Source organism: Cyprinus carpio, unplaced genomic scaffold, assembly GCF_018340385.1.
Source record: "Cyprinus carpio isolate SPL01 unplaced genomic scaffold, ASM1834038v1 S000006759, whole genome shotgun sequence".
Taxonomy (NCBI): domain Eukaryota; kingdom Metazoa; phylum Chordata; class Actinopteri; order Cypriniformes; family Cyprinidae; genus Cyprinus; species Cyprinus carpio.
In genome coordinates this window covers 1787025-1806356 of record NW_024879356.1, presented here as the reverse complement: position 1 = coordinate 1806356, position 19332 = coordinate 1787025, and the positions used below count along the sequence as shown (strand labels likewise).

Here is a 19332-nt window from a genome sequence, read left to right as displayed (position 1 = left end):
CACAGCCTCCATCTCAAGTTTCTTGTTATTCACAGTCTACATTCATTTTCAGACACTCGCACAGAAACAAATTCACTGCATAGCATACAAATCAGTATTTATTAAATCAATCTCAATCGTTTTGTCAATCTGTGTGCAAAAGACTTGCGAACACTGCTATACATACAAAATATATGAACAACATGCATCAGATGGAGTATAATTTCATTTTTACAGGATAAGAAATTGGTGATAATTGCACCGAGGTGGAAGCATCAAGCTGAGCACGATCTCTGTTTGTGATTTGGCTTTGGGGAGAGAGAAAAACAACCTCAAAATGTCTCTTATGGGGAAAAAGGACCAGCCCTCCTGTTATCATCTCCAGAAGCCTCCAAAGAAAATAATCGGGCTTGTTCTTGGCTGTGATCAAACACAAACAGGATGATGCATCTGAAAGGCCACAGTAAAGTGCAGTTGATAAAAAGCATGTTTTTTTGCAGGGTCTCTACAAAACAAGGCACAATCAAACTTGGCTTGGCCTCATATGTGCCTCAGAATAGGTTTAGATCACTTGTATAAAAGTACGTAAAGTTACGTCTCTCTCTGCATCTTTCATATTTATCAGAACTTGGAACATCTAAATCAGCAACTACATAATTATAATAATTAAAGGCCCATGTAATTGGATATTTATATATCTGTAGCTGCTTTTTAAAAACACTTGAGCTTGGCTTTCTTTGGCCTGAGATCAACAGGATATTTTTATGGCACTGACATCATGACACAGATAACATGAATAGAAACAGAGAATGAGAATAATCATGTAAGAGGAACAGAGAGAACGAGTGAGGCAGCTTCCAGACAGCCGCTCCGCCGTTACATAGTAGTGAACTGACTGTGAGCGTTTCGTAGTTTCTCTGCAATCTGCCAAAACAGAAAAACCAATTCAATGTTTTAACATCTCCCACCATTATGGAATGCTCTTTAACTTTTACTGTCGTTTCCACATTTTACCATCTCATAGAATTTGACTTGCTGCTCCAGGTACTGCTGCATCACCCTGTTGTAGTCATAGATACGGTTGCTATGGAAGTGGTTCATCTCCGCTGCATAGAGGACAGAATGAGTCAAATTCATCACTTCAAAGTTTGGAATTTACAGGATTTTTCTTTTTTCAGTTGTATTATTATAAACAGAAAAATTTAATATCTGAAGTGATTGACACATTACAACAGAACTTAAAAAAAACATTAAGAATTTAAATAAAAAAATATTTAGTTTTTTTTTATTACTATATACATACAGTGCCTTTCAAAATTTTGGGATCAGTAAGATATTTAATGTTTTTTTTTTTTTTTTTTTTTTTAAGTTTCTTATGCTCATCAAGGCTGCATTTATTTGATCAAAAATACAGAAAAAAGCCAGAATTTTGTGAAATATTATTGCAATTAAAAATAACAGTTTTCTATTTTAATATACTTTAAAATATAATTTATTCCTGTGAAACAAAGCTGGATTTTCAGCATCATTACTCCAGTCTTCAGTGTCACAAGATCCTTCAGAAATCATTCTAATATACTGATTTATAATCAATTTTGGAAACAGCTGCTTAATATTTTTTGGAACCTGTGATACAAAAAATAAATTATACATTAATAAATTATATATTAAAATATGAAACCAATATTAGAAATTGCAATAATATTTCACAATATTACTGTTTTTTCTTCTTCTGTTTTCAAGCATTATTTGAGCTTACTGAAAAATCTTACTGATCCCAAACTTTTGAACAGCACTATATATATAGTAATAAAACATTATTTTACAGTATAATAAGTAATCTTATTTTATAAAGTCACGTGCAGTGTAATAAAATACAACAAAATAAAATACAGTAACAGCAGTACAAGAAAAACCTCTTTATAGAATTTGTCTATTGAAAATTCTAGTTATGTTTCAGCATTCTAATATTGTGTTAAGATCATGTACAGTAAGACTTAGTGTAATTATGACTTATTCAGTGATATAATCATTTTAAAGGTGGTTTTGGAGTGACATACCTTGCAGAGCGTATGACATGGTGCTGGCACGTTTAGACATGGCGGTCTTCTCTGAGGTGGTGATTTTACCGGTGGCCACTAGTTTATCCCCTTCTTTCACTTTCTCTATGGCAGCCTGTGCGAAAGAAAGAGGGCTTAAAATACAGCCAATCAATTCTCCAATGTTCATATCTTTGTATCAAATCTACGGCTCTGTTAAAACACCTAGTGAGATGCCTACAAAAAGTTCACTTATGAGGTTCTATGTTACTCGCTAAGTTTTTAAACAGAGTTTGAGTCTATAAGGACTGCTAGCCTGAGTAGTCACCCTTTCTGGTGTACCTTGTGAACTCCAATAGTGTCAGGAAAGCATCCCAGCAGGCCTTTGTACTCATTGTTAGTTTCCATGAGGAAGTGAAGGTCTTTCTTGGGCTAGAGATAGGAAGACAGACATAACTGAATGATTACATCAGACGGTGCACAAACACACCCAGGGTCACCTTACTCAACCGCTCACAAACGTTTGCGTCACTCGCTTACATATGCATGCGGACGCACGGAAACACTCTCACTCACAGACAAGAATCAGAACTCAACTGGACTAAAACAGCCATTAACGGCTGAAGAAAATAGCAAACTCCCTTACAACTAGACTCAATTAATCATTAAACAACAGGCGATTCAGTTCCAGGCCTCTCATCCGATTGGACAACAGCAACAGAGTGTTCATAACTATTTGAATTGTTTAAATTTGAATTAAATGTAATTAAAAGAGATTCATGTAAACCAACTAAAGAACTTCAGTCTGACTCTGTTTACACTTGATGTGATCCAATCATATGCAGTCAGCATTTAAGGGTGTAAAAAAGGTTTTATGGTCCAATAACATTCAGAGACAGTCAGAAACGCATATGACACTGCATTTGTAGTGTTAACAGTAGTATCTATCTGTTGCATTTTTAATTTTATTATCTTTAAAGACGATTTCCATTTCGGTGCTAGATCACATGAAGGGTTAAGAGATCTCTGAAAATATTCAAGGCTACAATGACGACACAGAGCCACTTACCAGACAGTTTGGAGGCCAAACAACAAGCATGTTTTCATTCACTGCAAGTTTCAGTGGTAAGGTCGAAAACAAATAAGGCTAAATGAATGTGGATCACATAACTATGGCTTCCTTTCACCTATACAGCTGCTTTCAGGGTCCTGATCCTGATTATTTTGTGATAATAACCTTACATGCATTACTATTCAATCGTTTGGGATTAGTACTTTTTTTTTGTAAAGAAATACTTTTGATCACTGACAAAAAAAGACATTGCTAATGTTATAAAAGGTTTCTATTTTAAGTAAATTGTTCTTTTTTTTTTTTACTTTATATTCATCAGAGAATCTTGCGGGAAAAAGATGTATCGCTGTTTCCACAAAAATATTAAAGTGAATTACGGTTTTGATAAGAAATGTTTCTTGAACAGAAAGATTTCTGAAGGATCGTGTGACACTGAAGACTGGAGTAATGGCTGAAAATCAGTTGTAATTCAATTTAAGTAAATTACATTTTAAAATAAGAAAACGGTTCTTTTAAATTATAATAATATTTCACAACATAACTGCCGTTTTGATCAAATAAATGCAGACCTAATGAGCATAAGACTTCTTTCAAAAGCATTTTGACACTCATCTTGTAATATAAGGATGTTTTGATGCTCAAATGGTTACACTTCTTGTATAACACAAGAGGCTGTACGAGACATAACTTCCTAATATAAGAGAGAACTGGTTTTTTTTTTTCTTAATACCTGCTCCGCCACCATCTGAGCGATGTCCTCATAGGTCTTTCCTGCAGCCGTCAGCGCATCTGTGAGCGCAGCCTCTCCTTTGAGTCAAACCACACATTAAGAATAACAAAAATACTAACGGCTGATCATATTATACAAAGACTGCTGGTCGAATCTTGAGTGAGGTGAGTGAAAAAGGAACAAGAATATGCTAACAGTATCTAAGAACTAGACCAGATGTTAAAAAGAGAAGCGTTTTTTTTTTTCTTTACTAAGAGGAAACGAAGAGTTTCATATACCTTCATATCCACTGCTGGTGAACACTGAGGACAGGTTTTGGAAAGCTTTGCCAATCCGTTGATATTCCTTTGGAAGGGCTGAGAAAAAAAAAAAAAACAGGAAATAAGACTAATCAGCATGAAACTCTTAAAACTTAACGTATGTTATTTGCAGAGATTTTTATTTATTTATTTTTTAAAATAAAAATCACAATGCATTCTAGCTGAACTTTGTTTTTCAAAGTTGGACAGTGAAATATGAGCCCCTGTTTCTGAAGTACAAAAATATCGGAAATAGGCAAATTTTGCTCAAAATTACATACATTAAAAAGACAGTACAGAAATATTATTACAATTTCCTTTTTTAATATTTTGGAAAATGTCATTTATATCGGTGACGTGAAGCTGAATTTTTTTACTCCAGTCTTCAGTGTCACATGATTCTTCAGAAATCATTCTAAGACGCTGATTTGGTCGAATAGAAAGAACAACAGTGAATTAGAAATGTTTTGTAACAATGTAAAGCTTTATTGATTCATTGAATGCTTCCTTGCTGAATATATTATTATTATTATTATATAGTATTTTCATTTAAAAAATGTAATTTTCTATATAAATATATTCACATGTAGGCTAATGGAGGGTCATAAGTCATACTCACGGCCTGTGCAGCGTTTCCAGTGTTCATTTCCTACTGTCAGCAAGTCTTTCACACCGTCATCCATCGCCCTGGTGAAACGGTTGAACTGCTCACACTTCTGCTCTCTGAAGGCAACAAGACAACACAGATGAACTTATTAACAGCTAGATTTTCCATCAGGGAAGTGATCCTGAGGTGGGCTGTAGGACTTACACTTCAGTCAGGTCCAGGTCTGGCAGTCCCTCAGGCTCTATCGTGGAGAAAATCATGACACCGACTGTCTCGTCTTTTTCTGCTTTTCTCTTTCCTGTTTTCCAGTCCTGTAATACAGATTTAGAGTAAAATGCTGTAACAAAAACAAAGGCCATGTTTCAAAATCTACAGTAATTCGCTGAATATTTAGGTGGAAGATGGAAAAGAGATAAAGAAAAACGGATTAATCAACAGCTGTATATTTTTTTAGATTTACCTTCTCATCTTTGTAGGAGAGGAACAGCTGGAAGACTTCACTGCTGGAGATAACCGGATGCCGGCACATTCGCGACATCCAACCCTGAAGCCTCTCCATGCGCATTTTTATAAATTCCTCCTCAAATCGACCTAAAAATGGGGTATTAATGAACCATGTGTTATGTTCATTTTGAACTTCTTTACACCAAACAGTTTGTGATAAAAAGGGCTCACCTGTCACCTGTTTGTCAGGCAGGCAGGGGATTGGAATCGCTGAACCAAATTTATCCAAAAGCCTTTCATACAACCAATCAAAGTGCTTGTATCTGTGATTGACAGGCTTGTTTGTGGTCTGCAGAAACATTGGATCACATATAACAACATCACCTGGAATCACTAACATGGAGATGTTCATGCAGACATGATGCTTTCTGTACTTACAGTGGGTGTGACTTGGTACTCAATGTAACTCTTGAGGCCGTACATTTTGGAGCCCTTTTTAGGGTCAGCGACAACACAGTCCAGCTGATAGTCTGGATACGCCCACACTGGGCCAACCTCTCCCCCCTGAAATACAGTATATATACGCACTCACATCATATTAAATGATATAGCAATTTAAACCCTTTATGGAGCCTTGGATATCATTCTAGTATGTGGAAAAGCCTCAACGCAACAGATACATTACATAAGAAGTCTTGTTTTATGAAAAACTCGATCAAAATGAAGTGAGTTTATGATTAAAACAAGAACAAATATCTGCCAATGTACTAAGAAATATCAACTTAAACCCAAAATCACACTATTATTCCTCATTGACAGATGTTTGTTCCTGTTTTAAGCACCAACTTACTTAATTGTATTCAGTTTCTCAGAAAACAAGTCTTCAACTATGTATTTTAAGGATGTTTAGATATTTGAATTGGAATAGACTGCAAAAGGTCTTCATTCTTTTGCAGCGCATGCAAAATTTAATGCCATGACTATGAATTTCAGGCCTTAATTTGTGGAAAGGCAAATTGAGACTTTAAGACCTTTTTAAAGAGTGGCTTACGTAAACAGGCAACTTGGTTCCTTTGGCAGGCTGTTTGGACAGCAGGTACAGCTCAGGACCTGATTTAGAGAAGCCAGGGAATCTGCAAAGAGAAGATGCTTTTTACAATGGACGTAGGGCTGTGCAAAAAAATCGAATACGATTTTCATGCGCATCTCTTCAGTAAAGACGCTCCTGTAATTAGTAGTATATCTCCAGCATGTGCGTTCAGATCAGGGTTGCCAGGTTTTCACAACAAATCCTGCCCAGTCGCTTCTCAAAACTAGTCCAAAACTAGCCCAATCGCGTTTCCAGGAGGTTCCCCGATAAAAATTGCATCCCGGGGTTAAAATGTACGTTTTTCGGCAGGGTTCCCTTTGTAATATTCACATTTTAGGGGCTAAATATCACGTTATTGGTATTGGGGTCGCTTCAACCCGCGGACATGAAAAACAACCACAGACTTGGCAACACTGGTTGGCATTTACTACACAGAGCCGTAATTCACTGACAGTCTACAAAAAAAACGATTTTAAAATCGCAGGCGATTCTTTGTCGATTTTGAAAGCGATTTTGTGTAGCTTGTCGGTGGACTACGGCTCTGTGTAGTAAATGCCGCTCCACCTGAACCAGTGTTGCCAAGTCTGTGGTTGTTTTCATCACTGGGACCACTCCATCTTTGAGTATCAAACGATATACAAATCTAGCATCGAACGGGGCCTTGTTTATAAAACATTCATCACCGAAATGACGGGAACAAACTAACACACTTGCAAATCTCCATTGCTACCCTGCTAAAACAAACTGCTTCCACTGTTCACATAATGCTGGGTTCTTATCATTCCCTTTAACAGACTTCGTTAGAGACATTCTTCTCAAGCAAGTCCTGTGCAGCGTTGCTGACAATGTATGCAAACCCGGAAGGACTGTATTTGACACTCTGAATGCATGAAATAGCATTAGACTCCCTTTAATAAATTCCATTATTGGAATCCAGAAAGCATGAAAAAGCACATGAACTAGATTACTTGACTCTTGGATGTGTGTCCAATCTGTGAGGTGTGATCTGACTTACTTGTTGAGGGCAATTTTCATAGATGAACCATGAGCTCCGCCTCTGTTTATAGCCCCGCCCTCTCCAGCCTCAGATTCAGCATAGCCACCCGATGACTTCACGTCATCCCACTCCTCATCCCACTCATCGTCTTCTGCACCTATAAACAGTCATTACACACACTTCAAACATACTTCAAAATAAGAAAACATGGTAAGAACCAGCTGTTAGTTATCCAAACACACTCAGGACAAATCAGCCATGCTAACTAATCTTGATGAATCTTAGGTTATAACAATTTGTGCAAAAACATTTTTTTTTTTTGGGACAAATTCAAATCCTGAAAGTCTAGGTGAAACAATAAAATCTATATAGAAGAGGTATTTAAAAAGTACTAAAAAATAAATGAAGGAATGCTAAAAAGTCACGACCATTTAACAAAACATAAAACACACACACACACACACACTTAAATATGTTAGTTTTAATAAACCCCCTGGACAAAAGTCCCTGCACTAGAAGAAATGATCATAAACTGAGGCTGTGTTACATAAACAACAAAATTCACAGCAAGAAAATCCCTACAAAACACTCTCATGCACATTCTTGTGAGTTTCTGGTACCTCCTGAGCTCATGCAGCTTGTTATTAAAACCACATGAAAGCCCTCACATGAATATCATGGTTTACCTGACAGATCAATAAGACATGGGTAGGGGTAAATGTCTTCAGAAAAAAGGAAAAGATTGTTTGTTACAATAAGTTTGTTTATTTTTAACAACAAATATCACCTCTACACATTCTCTCATGTGCATTATGCACTTCCTTTTCAAACTGTTGAACTGATTGCACAAGCGCTCAGTGGAAAAATCCAACCATATTTAATTCCCAGAACATTATTAGTTGAGTAATTCGGTGAAAGAGTGCTTATGGAAATAAATCAGTTTTCAGGGGAAAACTTCTCTAAAACAAATCCACATGCTCTGCTTGTCTTTATAGGACACAGACTTGTAGAAGCTGTTTTTTTCAGCACATGGAAATGGTGAATTTCAGCTCCTTATGACTCCAAAACAGACCAAAACTGACGATCTTCCAAAGATGACATCATTGCTGGCACACTTTAGTTTAACACATGACTCAAAGTAACATAGAGATCACTGAACCACGCCCACATATTCCACAACTACTCATAAAACAACTTTCATATTTTTTCATACTTTCTTATACAACAATATATACAAAATACTATGCATTCCAGCTGCCTTTCCATTTTTGGTGTTACTAATGAAAGTAATATCAGCCTTTTCTAAGATCTGACTGCCAAGAGTTACAAAAAAAAATCTGTGCAACTAGGAAAAAGTACTAGGAAATATACTGCTTATACTGCATATACTGCTTATGCTAGTTTTCCACTATGAATGTATTCTTACTCTCTTGTAATTTGTTTTGGTAATAAAAATTCTGCCAAGAACATCCATGTAACAATAAGCAGCACTTTGGCTCCTCACAAACTGCAGAAGCTTCTTGTTTTCTAAATATGCTGGACTGAAACCCTTAAAAGAGGAATGTAATAGCTCCCAGTCAGGAATAAACATTATGATAAGTATTTTTGCCTTGTGGCTGTGGTGTTCAGTTTTCCATTTAAGACACAAGCAAGAAGACAAATTGCATTGAAAGACATTTAACAATGAAATTACTGCAGATTATTACTTGCACTATATAACATCCAGGGTTCCCACACTTTTTGACCAGTGCATTTTTCTAAGACCTCTCTATTCATTGGCAATTACTGAATAAGGACTTTAAAAAATCAAATTGATTCAGACTTGTTTGTTAATGAATCATTAGGCCAATAAAAGTACAAAAATTGTAAGTTTTAGTCCAATGTGATAACAGTACCTAAGACAACAAGAGGGCTAAAATAAGATACAACAAGCAATAAAATAAGCTAAAACAACTAAAATGAAATATTTCTTATTTTAATTTTAAGTCTTGGATATATGAGGCCAAGTGTGATTTTAGATATGGAATATTAATAAAATCTTTAAACACCATGGGAATTTATATAATTATACATTTTTAGAGCTTATGTTGAGCTCTAAAATGTTTTATTTTGTAGAAATTGTAATTGAGAATATTTTTTAAAAATCTGTATCCTTAATTCTTTCTCACTAAATCAAGAATGACTTTTATGGAAGATATGGAAATTGATTGGTTAAAAAGAGTGAGAACTGTGAAAAACATTCAACTTCTAATATTTCTGAAAAGTAATTATTTTAATTTTAAGTAAATGCACAAAAACTATGAGGTCCTAAAGATTAAAACAATTTTTGTGGACAACGGCGTGCCTTTGAAGGCAAGAAGTTTGAGAACCACTGGTCTAGACTGAATAATCCAACACAGGTTTATTTGAGTTGTTACCTGCACCCTGGTAGGCCTGCGGATGCACGTGTCCTCCAGAATGCCATGCATTGCTGCTGGTTTTCCCGGTCTCTGTGCCCTCTGGCTGAGCTGCCCAGTTATTAGAAACACCCCCAGACGCATTATTGTCAAACACCGCCCATGGGTCATTACCATTACTTGTCTGAAATAAGAAAAAAAAAAAAAAACAACAACAAAAATTTTACAATTAGTAAGAAACAAAAAAGCATTAAAAAGGAGCATTTCACTAGTGGTCTCAGAGCAAGCAATGCATTTCAACCATTTACAAATAATATTATCATTTTAAAAGGTTGAACATTTCCTGGATACCAGCGAAAAGGTCTTTTAACTGTGAAACTCTCAAAAACTGATACAAAATGCCCACTCACATCCAATGAAAAGCACTCTAATAACCTTTGGTTGTTATTATATTATCGTGAAAGACTCCATTTGAGCAGCTATTTTCAGATGTCAACTGATTCAAGGACTTCCAAAGAAAGCCCATGAAATGGGAATATACACATATAGATGGACATGATGAAAGGAAAGAGATGTTTACCTTCCTGATGCATGCTTCAGCTTGTCAACACTGAACAATTGACTCTCAATGGACCTCTAGCCTTGATGAAACAAAAGCCCAGAGCCACAGAGACACAAACCATAAGCTCTGTGCTTTCGGATCATCATCTGGGCCACCACAACACACCCATCATCCAAGCCTAATTCATGTTATTATCTAGTCACAATAAATATCACATCTGAAAAAACTTTGACCTATTGCTCCGAGCACGGCATGTATTTTCTGGCAAATGCATGTCAAATGATAGCTGCAGGTATCATTCTGTTATTTTACCACAGTTGACAACAGACAGGCATCCAAATCAAACACTATCTGTTTGGTTGCCTACTTTATTATTTGCTCATGCCAAAACTGCATGTCATGCATTGAGAATGTAGCACCATGCGGCGAAAGTGTGTTTATGTGGATTTGTGTGTTTGGAATTTAAAAGGCAATGTTTTGGAAATTTCTGTCCGATATACAGATTCAGACTCTACTTATCTGACTTGCATTAAACCTAATTCAATAAAGGGCTAATTTTGCTTTAGAAAATGTGTTAAACATTTCTGCTTTTTCTCAGTTCGTCATACTGTTTATCAGTTTGCAGGTAGCTAAAAACGCAGTCTTAATTCCAGACCAGCTTTCAGTTAAACAATAAACACATGAAAAACAAAACTGTGTCATAAATAGAAAAGAATTGCAACTATTTCTGTAACATAAAAAGCAAATTCTGCAACATAAATCAGAAGCGGCTATCCAGCAGATGATTGAATCATTGCATGTATGTTTTAAAAGCTGGCAGATAGACAGTGATGTAGCCATTTCGCTGAAACAGTGCTGATCAGTTTGATCGATGTGTGATTTGTAGTTGTCTGGTGTGATCAGTGGGGTCTGATTCAATCTGAAAGCATTCAGAACCCGAGAACAGGGTGTTTAGGTTTTGGTCTTGTTAGTGAGGTCTCCTAAATCGAGCATGCGAGGCGTCCGTCATGCCAAATGCATTAAGGGTACCTCATCATGGGAGGTGGGGGAAAATCCTGGGGTAACTGGGGTGACTGGGGTTTCCGGTTGAGCTACATCCACCTTTAGGGGAAAGACGTTACATCATCATAATGCACTGAAAGGGAAGGGTTACCCTGACATGACCCTAAAGACAAGACCTTCTTCATCAAACCACTGAGGCCCAGCTGAGACCTGCAAGGGTTTATAATACACACAGTTCGAAAACTAGCACAAAAACATTATTCATCAAATAAATAGTTTTAAAGCAGAGTGCTAATACACAGTCATGCAACTTCACCATCAGTGTCCACTTCATTTCTGATACATTTCCCAAGGCCACAGCTGCTCCATTATTTTAATTGTTTTCAAATCAGCTAATTATTGTAGTATGATCCATTTCAGACAATTCTGTCCTCCATTGGTACATGCTCAAAAAATATTTTGTCCTAAATTTAACATTTATGCATCTGAATTTCATCTAAAATTCCCATCCATTTGGATTATACAGTTTTAACCTACAGGAATTAACAAGCTAAATAAGTAAATAAATGAAACAAGCAAAAGGTAAAACAACAAAAACAAAAATATTTCTGTATGAACATTTCTGTTTCTGTATTATGAAGGTAATATTTCAGTATGAATAAACTGAATGCATTTTAAATACATAATTTAAATGTATATATTTTTGATCAATAAATCTAATTAGTTTTTTAACCAACCAATTAACCAAATGAATAAATTTTAACCAACAGAATAATGCTTGTTCCATAGCGAGCCATAATTTTAACCATGTTCACACTTTTAACTAAATAAATGTAATTGTTTTCACAATATTTAAGCATAAATGCATTTTAAAAATTTGATTATTTTACTAAAATAAAATAAATGGAAATTTTTGATTTAGGTGCAGGCTGTTTCTTGTCTGTATGATTAAATATGCATCATATTTAATTTAATAGATCATGTTAAAAACAGTATAATCCAAATGAAATCCAAATTTAAAAACATAATTTAGGGCTAAATATTTTTTGAGTGCACAGAAACAAAACTATTTATGGTGGACCAGTTTACATGTCACCGTCATCCACCCCACCCCCATCTCTTTCTACCTAATTTTACCATGACTCAAATATCTCACACTGCTGCTAGTTTCACAACTGTTATCAGTGATTCATCAAGCACACGCAGACTACAGCTACTAGGTTAAAGTCTGTCCCTTGACTAGCCAATCAGCTTCAGGCTTTGAGATGACACCATAAACAACTGCTTGTCATCAGGGATGGTTTTACATGATCAGTTCTGATGAACTTGAAGACAACATGAACTCAACATTGATCCTATTAATGGTCTCAATAAATGTAATTGTTTCTTGTAAGCATGATTCATAATTAAAAGAATTTCATAATTTTTAACCAATTTTAGCCAACAATTTAACTACATTTTAGGGCTGGACGATATGACCTAAAATCAAAATCTCGATTAACTGAACATTTTACCTTGCTTAGAATTAATGAGCAATTATTTTATTTATTTATTTATTTGCCCTCGTAGTTCATTGATAAGGTTTGTACTGTAAATATTCTCAACTATTAAATGTGGGATAGTGCATTTCTTATCTTTGTGATTTTAAAATAATTGAAGAAAACATTGATTGAATATTTTGAACAACTGAAATCAAAGCACACATTTCTTGAAATAAAACCGTCTTATGAAAAAAGCCACATTTCAGTTTGAACGTAAAAAGGATATTTTCACATTAAAAAAAAATGTAAAACGCATATTTTTACACTGCTCTGGTTGCTCAGATGACTCTGGGTTCAAGGTTGATGTTGCAGCCACGGGTTGTTTTTTTAGTCCTTTTATTTATTAAAGCACTCGCCGTTAGTGTGATTTTGATGGAGGGGACACATGAGCGAAACTCAGAGAAAAAACATGATTGGTCTAGTTTTGAATGGCAATCAGGCTTGTTTTGTTCTGCGGACCTAGCAACCCTGGGGAAAAGATTGAAAAACTGATACTACCAACATGGGAAAATCATGCCAGTTAGAGGTCCTGAATTTCGATTACTTTTCGATGAATTGTCCAGCCCTACAACATATCCTGAGTATTCTATCAATGTAAAATATTTCACCCTAATATTAGCTCCTGCGGAATGTTCTGAAATGTGTCACTTAATGGAAGTCAGATGAAAGTGGTTTCATGTTGTCTTTAATACTGCTAAAATCTCTTCAAAACTAAAGCCAATGGCAGGGCCACTGGAAACAAATGAAGAGTTCAGATGCAAACGCCTCTAAATGCCGTTTGAAATTTTCTTCTAAAATGAGCATTTTAACCAGGCTCCTATGTGTAGGTTCAGTCATTTCATTTTAACAGCAATGAATAGGTTCTTTTCATTGCTATTTAAGTGAAATAAACGAACATAAACAAACAGCACTTACAGTACAGGCTTTTGCATCTGAACTCTTCAAATTTTCTGCAACTAAAGGCTTCCCACTCTTAAAAATGCTGCTGATCAAATCATGGTTCCTCCAAAAAAACAAAGCATCCCACTCAAAGAAAACTTCAGTCTCAGCACTGAAGGCCAAACCCACAGTATCTCACTACCATATGGTAGAATCCAAACACTAAATCCTGCATGTTAATTAAAAATCATCATCCTTCACATTTGGCTCCTCGCTGATCCTCTGAATAAGCGACACAGGATGTTTTATTCTCAGTCTGAGAGTTTGCTTGCACACACATTTTTACATTATGAGTAAGACATTTTATGCTTTGGAACTGGAATCTCCCTTCCTGCTCACTTCCTCTCAGGAAGTTAAACAGTGGGAGAAAAGCACTGAGAAGGAGCGTTACACAAAGAATGAACAGAAAAGCGTGTTAAACAGACATGATAAATAAAACCAACTAGTTTATGTGCGGCATTAGTCAACAGAAATGTACCATCTTAATCACAAAGGCTTACCTGTGCAGTGCTGGCCGGGGCCGGGTATGTGACTGTCAAAGAGCGAAAGATCGAGGGATGCTGCATTTCCTCCAGAGGTAAAAGGTTGAGCCTGTTTAATCTAGAAAAACACGAAGAGACAAATTCACAAGGGTCAGTCCTTTTCAAATAAGAATTAAATAAGCGTGTTGGTACACTAACTCAGATCTTTGTGTTATCTGAGACTAAATGCAAGTTTTGTAAAACATTTTAGATTTTATAGCATATAATATTTTTAGTATAATACAGGAATGCCTCCTTTCTTAAATTTTAATCTTTACTATTTCATTTATTTTTTTTTTTTTTTGACCCCTAAAATTTGCTTGGCATCTGGGAATATGATATCTCATGCATTATGGTTGCTGGTATCATATGAATTGGTAGATGCATAGGCAGACTTTTTCAAGTCCAAATAGTTGAAAGCCTCCTCCTGCTGAAGTTGAAGAAAAGTGACATTTACAGACACATTAGGATTAAAAATATCCATAAAAAGGCCAATACATTTTGGTCTTCAAAAAACATAAGCCTTGATTGACTTTGTCAACTCGAAATGTGAGATTAAAGTTTTGGTTTAGTACAGTGTGATATTTTGCTCACTTTGAGGCACTCATTAGACAAAATATTGCCCCCAGATGACTTTATATGAAAGTCTGGACTAGTTAAAGGCATATTTTCAGTTATTTTTCCTACTTCTTATTCATAAACATTTAAGAAATGCCTTTTACTTCTATTTAAAAAAAAAAAGAGAAAAACATCAAAATCCAAGCATTAACATCTCAATCAAAAACAGCTTTGGGTGCGCAAAAAATGTGAATTTGGAGAAGTGTGAACATGCGGTCATTTGTTTGGCTCTGAGAACAGAGAAATTAAGGAAGCACGTGAGTTTGTACGATAGTGCAGCTGTGAGTTCGGGTCAGGAGGGAAATTGAAAATGTATGTCTGTGGCCAGCAGCAGGCGGAATCACTTCACAGCCTATTTATACAGAGAGTAAAACTGTTTACCATGTCTCCATGTGCACGACTGCCTCAGGATGGCTTTATAATGTGATCATGTTCAGCTACACATTATGATACTCTTTAACACAAAGACACTGCTGCATCTTTATTGATAAACAACTGGATGTTCAGATTTCCAAATTCTTTTTTGGCTTAATTGTCTATAAACAATACTGGTATAACTCTTGTATTTTTAAAATAGCAAGGAAAATCCTATTTTTCCATACCAAGTATTGTGAAATAAAGCGAGCATATTCATTCAGCCGTACATTAAGCCTGAAAATGAACAACACTAACACACTTCAAATCTGGCTGGCCACAGGAAAAGAAAACACTTCCTGTCGATCAAACAGGCCACATTCCAGCAGCGTTAGTTTCTCTGTCCTTTTGGTTTCAAAACACTGCCAGATGTGCATTACAACACAAGAGAGACAATCATAATAAAACTACATTATATCCTTTATCATAGTGAAAGACGCCCAGGTACAGTACTTAATCAGCTAATGTTTGGAATTATTAGTTGACAAACAGATATTAGCTAAACTTCAGTATGCATATTTTCTGTTTTTAAATATTTGTTGGAGTTGTATCCAAGTATCTATTGTGTAAAATACACGTTCATTTATGTTTGTATATGTATGTTGTAAATCTTGTTTTAGCCATTACCGTCAGTAAAATAAAATTTTTGAAATAAGTCTCTTATGCTCAAAAAGGCTGCATTTATTTGATCAAAAATACAGCAAAAAACAGCAATATTGTGAATTATTACTATTTAAGATAACTTTTCTATTTGAATATATTTTAAAATGTAATTTTTTCCTGTGATGCAAAGCTGAATTTTCAGCATCATTACTCCAGTTTCAGTCACATGATCCTTTAGAAATCATTATAATATGCTGACATTTTTTTTTTATTATTGTTATTATCAATGTTGAAAATTGATGTGCTGCTTAATATTTTGAGGGTATTTTCAGGATTCTTTGATTTTATTTGAAATGGAAATCATGACAAATTTTTTTACATTAATTTATTTCTTTCTGACCCCAAGCTTTTCAAAAGTAGAGAATACACATACAGCATGTCGCCTTTGTAAAAGCCATTTTTGGAAACCACTGCATACCTCTATATAGTCCTCTGGTACCAATCCGACTTCTCCTCTAGAGTTCTTTGCCTCGATCCATCCTCCACCAACGTTCTGGGAACAGAAAAGAATGGATCACATTTACAAAGAAGGTTTTGATCCATCCATACACATGCAACAACTCTGAGCAGACATGGAGAGTCGGGTGTTATAAAAATAAACTCACCTGATTGGTTAATGTGATTGTCTCACCCTCTCGAACCGACAACTCATTATTTCCAGGCTCTGCTGTGAAATCATATAAAACCTGTGCCTGTGTGGAGACCAAACATGCTTAAATAAAACACATGCATAGACAGACACCAAGTGTGCTAAGCAATCATATATTAGTATTAGAACCCAATCAGCTACACTTGTTTGACTGGATTTCTTCTTGGACACCATTAAATTCACATGACCTCAGCATTAACCTGTTTAACATTTATCCAACACTGTTTCTGGGATTTTATTTTTGTACATGCGTATAATCAATGAATTTATGTCTTTTCAGATGAACAAATGTCACCATTGCTTTGGGTCATTTTTAGCACAAAATCATAAAAAAACATTAAATTATATATTATATAAAGCAAATTCAAGCTTATTTTGACCACTGCAATTTTAATATTTTTATAAGACAATTAATCATATTTTTCTGCATTGCCAAAAACCCTCTCATTCTCATTACTGTAATGGAATAAATAAATAATAATTGATTAAATTTAAGTAGATTTCTAGGGTACAATCATGGTAGTGTTTTCTGAATGCAATTAATGCTGAGTTTAATAAAAAAAAACATTTAGTTTAAACAGGATATTTTTTCAGTAATAAGAGTTTGGGGGTTGAAAGGTTCTTAAAGTCACTGTATTAATTATTTTTTTTTTAAGTGCAAAATCTTATTCAAAATCTCTTTCCTTTACTTTTAGGGTAAATTATAAAACAAATAAAAAGAATAGATAATGAAGAAAAAAACGGAACTACACAGAGCACATTTTTGTGATGAAAAGCATACAAATGGACACAAAGCAGAATCAATTCCACTGTACACTGCGAAAAAAAAAAAAAAAACACCTTCCACAAAGCTCTCGTTATTCTAACACACACACATCCTGAAACTATCGAAACGGCAAACAGTGAGGTCTGTATGAACAGTGAGACAGGCTCTCTCTATGTAGGAACTCACAACCACGACTCCTCGATGCTCAGACATAGAGTCTGTGTGTGAGGGAATACAGCACTTTAAAAACAGTGATGGATACGCCACAAAATCGTCTGATGTCATAAATGTGCATAACCATTTACACAAGTCTTCCAGAAAAACAAAACGAAGTGATGATGAAAATCAAATTATGATATGCGAGACAAAAGGAGGATATACGATGAGGAACAGTGATAAAATAACAGAAAAAAAATCATAATGGCAGGATCTGTGAATTCAGTCTTGCAGCAGGAGTGAGCTCATGAAATCCTCCATCATTAGAAACATCCTCATACAGACAGTCAAGGGAGCAGGACTTAATTAGAGTCTAAAGCAGGGTGAATTTATTAAAACCGAAAGTGATTACTAATTTAAAAATAAGGCTAAATTAAAACAACGCAATTTTAAATCAAGTCAAGTCACCTTTATTTGTTTAGGGCTTGCATATACAGATTATATCAAAGCTGCTTCACACAGATAAGCTGTAATTTTAATTGTAAAACAATTTTTCCTATCATACTTTGAGAATACTTTTACAGACAGGAAAAAATATAATTTTCTGTTTAGCCCTGTTAATGATAAACTAACTAATATAAAATTACAGAAATGAGTAGTCTTTTAAATAAAGGTCATTAGGCATGTGAGTTAAAGTGAGTCTGTTTTTACAGTTAAGGAATAGTATTGATACAGAGACAAAAGTAATTGAAAGCAAATTTATTTGAGGTCATTTACAGGTAAACACGTACAAAAGAAAATGCTGAAATTACCAAAAACTATTTCACTTTTAAGGCATCAGAAGTACAATAACTGACCAGGAATATGATCTGTTTTAAGCAATATCTGAATATATAAATGTAATTATGACATACGCTCATTAATGGGTCCCATAAGACTTAACATATTATCCCAAGGAGAATTGACATTAAGAGACCTAAGCTCTCACTTATGTGGATAATTAGTTAGTGTGGTGGTTCTAAGATTAACTAAACTTGGTGAATGATTGATCAATTAAAATTTAACTACATATCCCAGTATGCATTGCAGATGACGTCATGGCCCCACTAAAATGTCACAAGACCCTTAATGATCCATATTTTCCTACGTTCACCAAAAAAACCTTAAATATCGTTAAAAAAACAACAAGGATACATATTAGGCCCATTTCGGAGTGTTAAACAGGTCGGTTATGATGCACATGACGGTTATAAACACTTAAGAGCAAATATATCGGCGTGTTTGGGAATACTTTTCCAGTTCAAACCCAGTATGATCTTAGTGCAAAGACATGACAAACAGATCAGACACAAAGTTTAACCCAAAATACGACAAATAAGTCCTTACCTTCGTCTCCATTATACCCACATTAACCAGTCATTACAGAAACCTGCAGTTTAATGGCGATAAACTCTCTCTTCTTCATCCAGACATTTTTCTTCTGCCAGAAACGGTCCTTCACAAAATAGTTTATTTACATCACCAAATACACTTTACTCTCTTGTTAGAACCCGACAGACTCAAATGAAGTGGTTCAGAAATGTGTGTAAATCCAAACTCGTCGTTTCCAGCAGACACGAGCTGTTCAGCTTGACTGCAGCGGAGTGTGTTACACATAAGAGACACAACCGGAAACAAACTCACTGATCGAGTGGCCTGAAAAAACTCACAGCTGCTGGGAATAAAATAATAAATAAAAAATATAGCACACATAACATTTATGTAGTGTATATAATACATAAACACATTACACATATTTATTGTTATTATTATTATTATTATTATCATCATATATAGCATTAAGGTTTA

At 35.1% G+C, this 19332-nt stretch overlaps 1 protein-coding gene across 1 annotated transcript; it reads right to left on the bottom strand.

Annotated features, from left to right (window-relative positions):
- Positions 1-80: 80 nt before the first annotated feature.
- On the bottom strand, positions 81-19167 carry LOC109052627 (sorting nexin-9-like). The gene is given in 20 exon segments (XM_042755961.1): positions 81-903; positions 994-1085; positions 2040-2154; positions 2361-2450; positions 3821-3897; positions 4099-4176; positions 4739-4842; positions 4931-5037; positions 5187-5317; positions 5402-5519; positions 5609-5734; positions 6222-6303; positions 7276-7414; positions 9675-9837; positions 11245-11316; positions 14198-14221; positions 14223-14297; positions 16332-16406; positions 16519-16605; positions 18871-19167. Coding segments are annotated over 20 exon segments (1815 nt in total). The 5' UTR covers positions 18883-19167; the 3' UTR covers positions 81-855.
- Between the last annotated feature and the right edge of the window lie 165 nt (positions 19168-19332).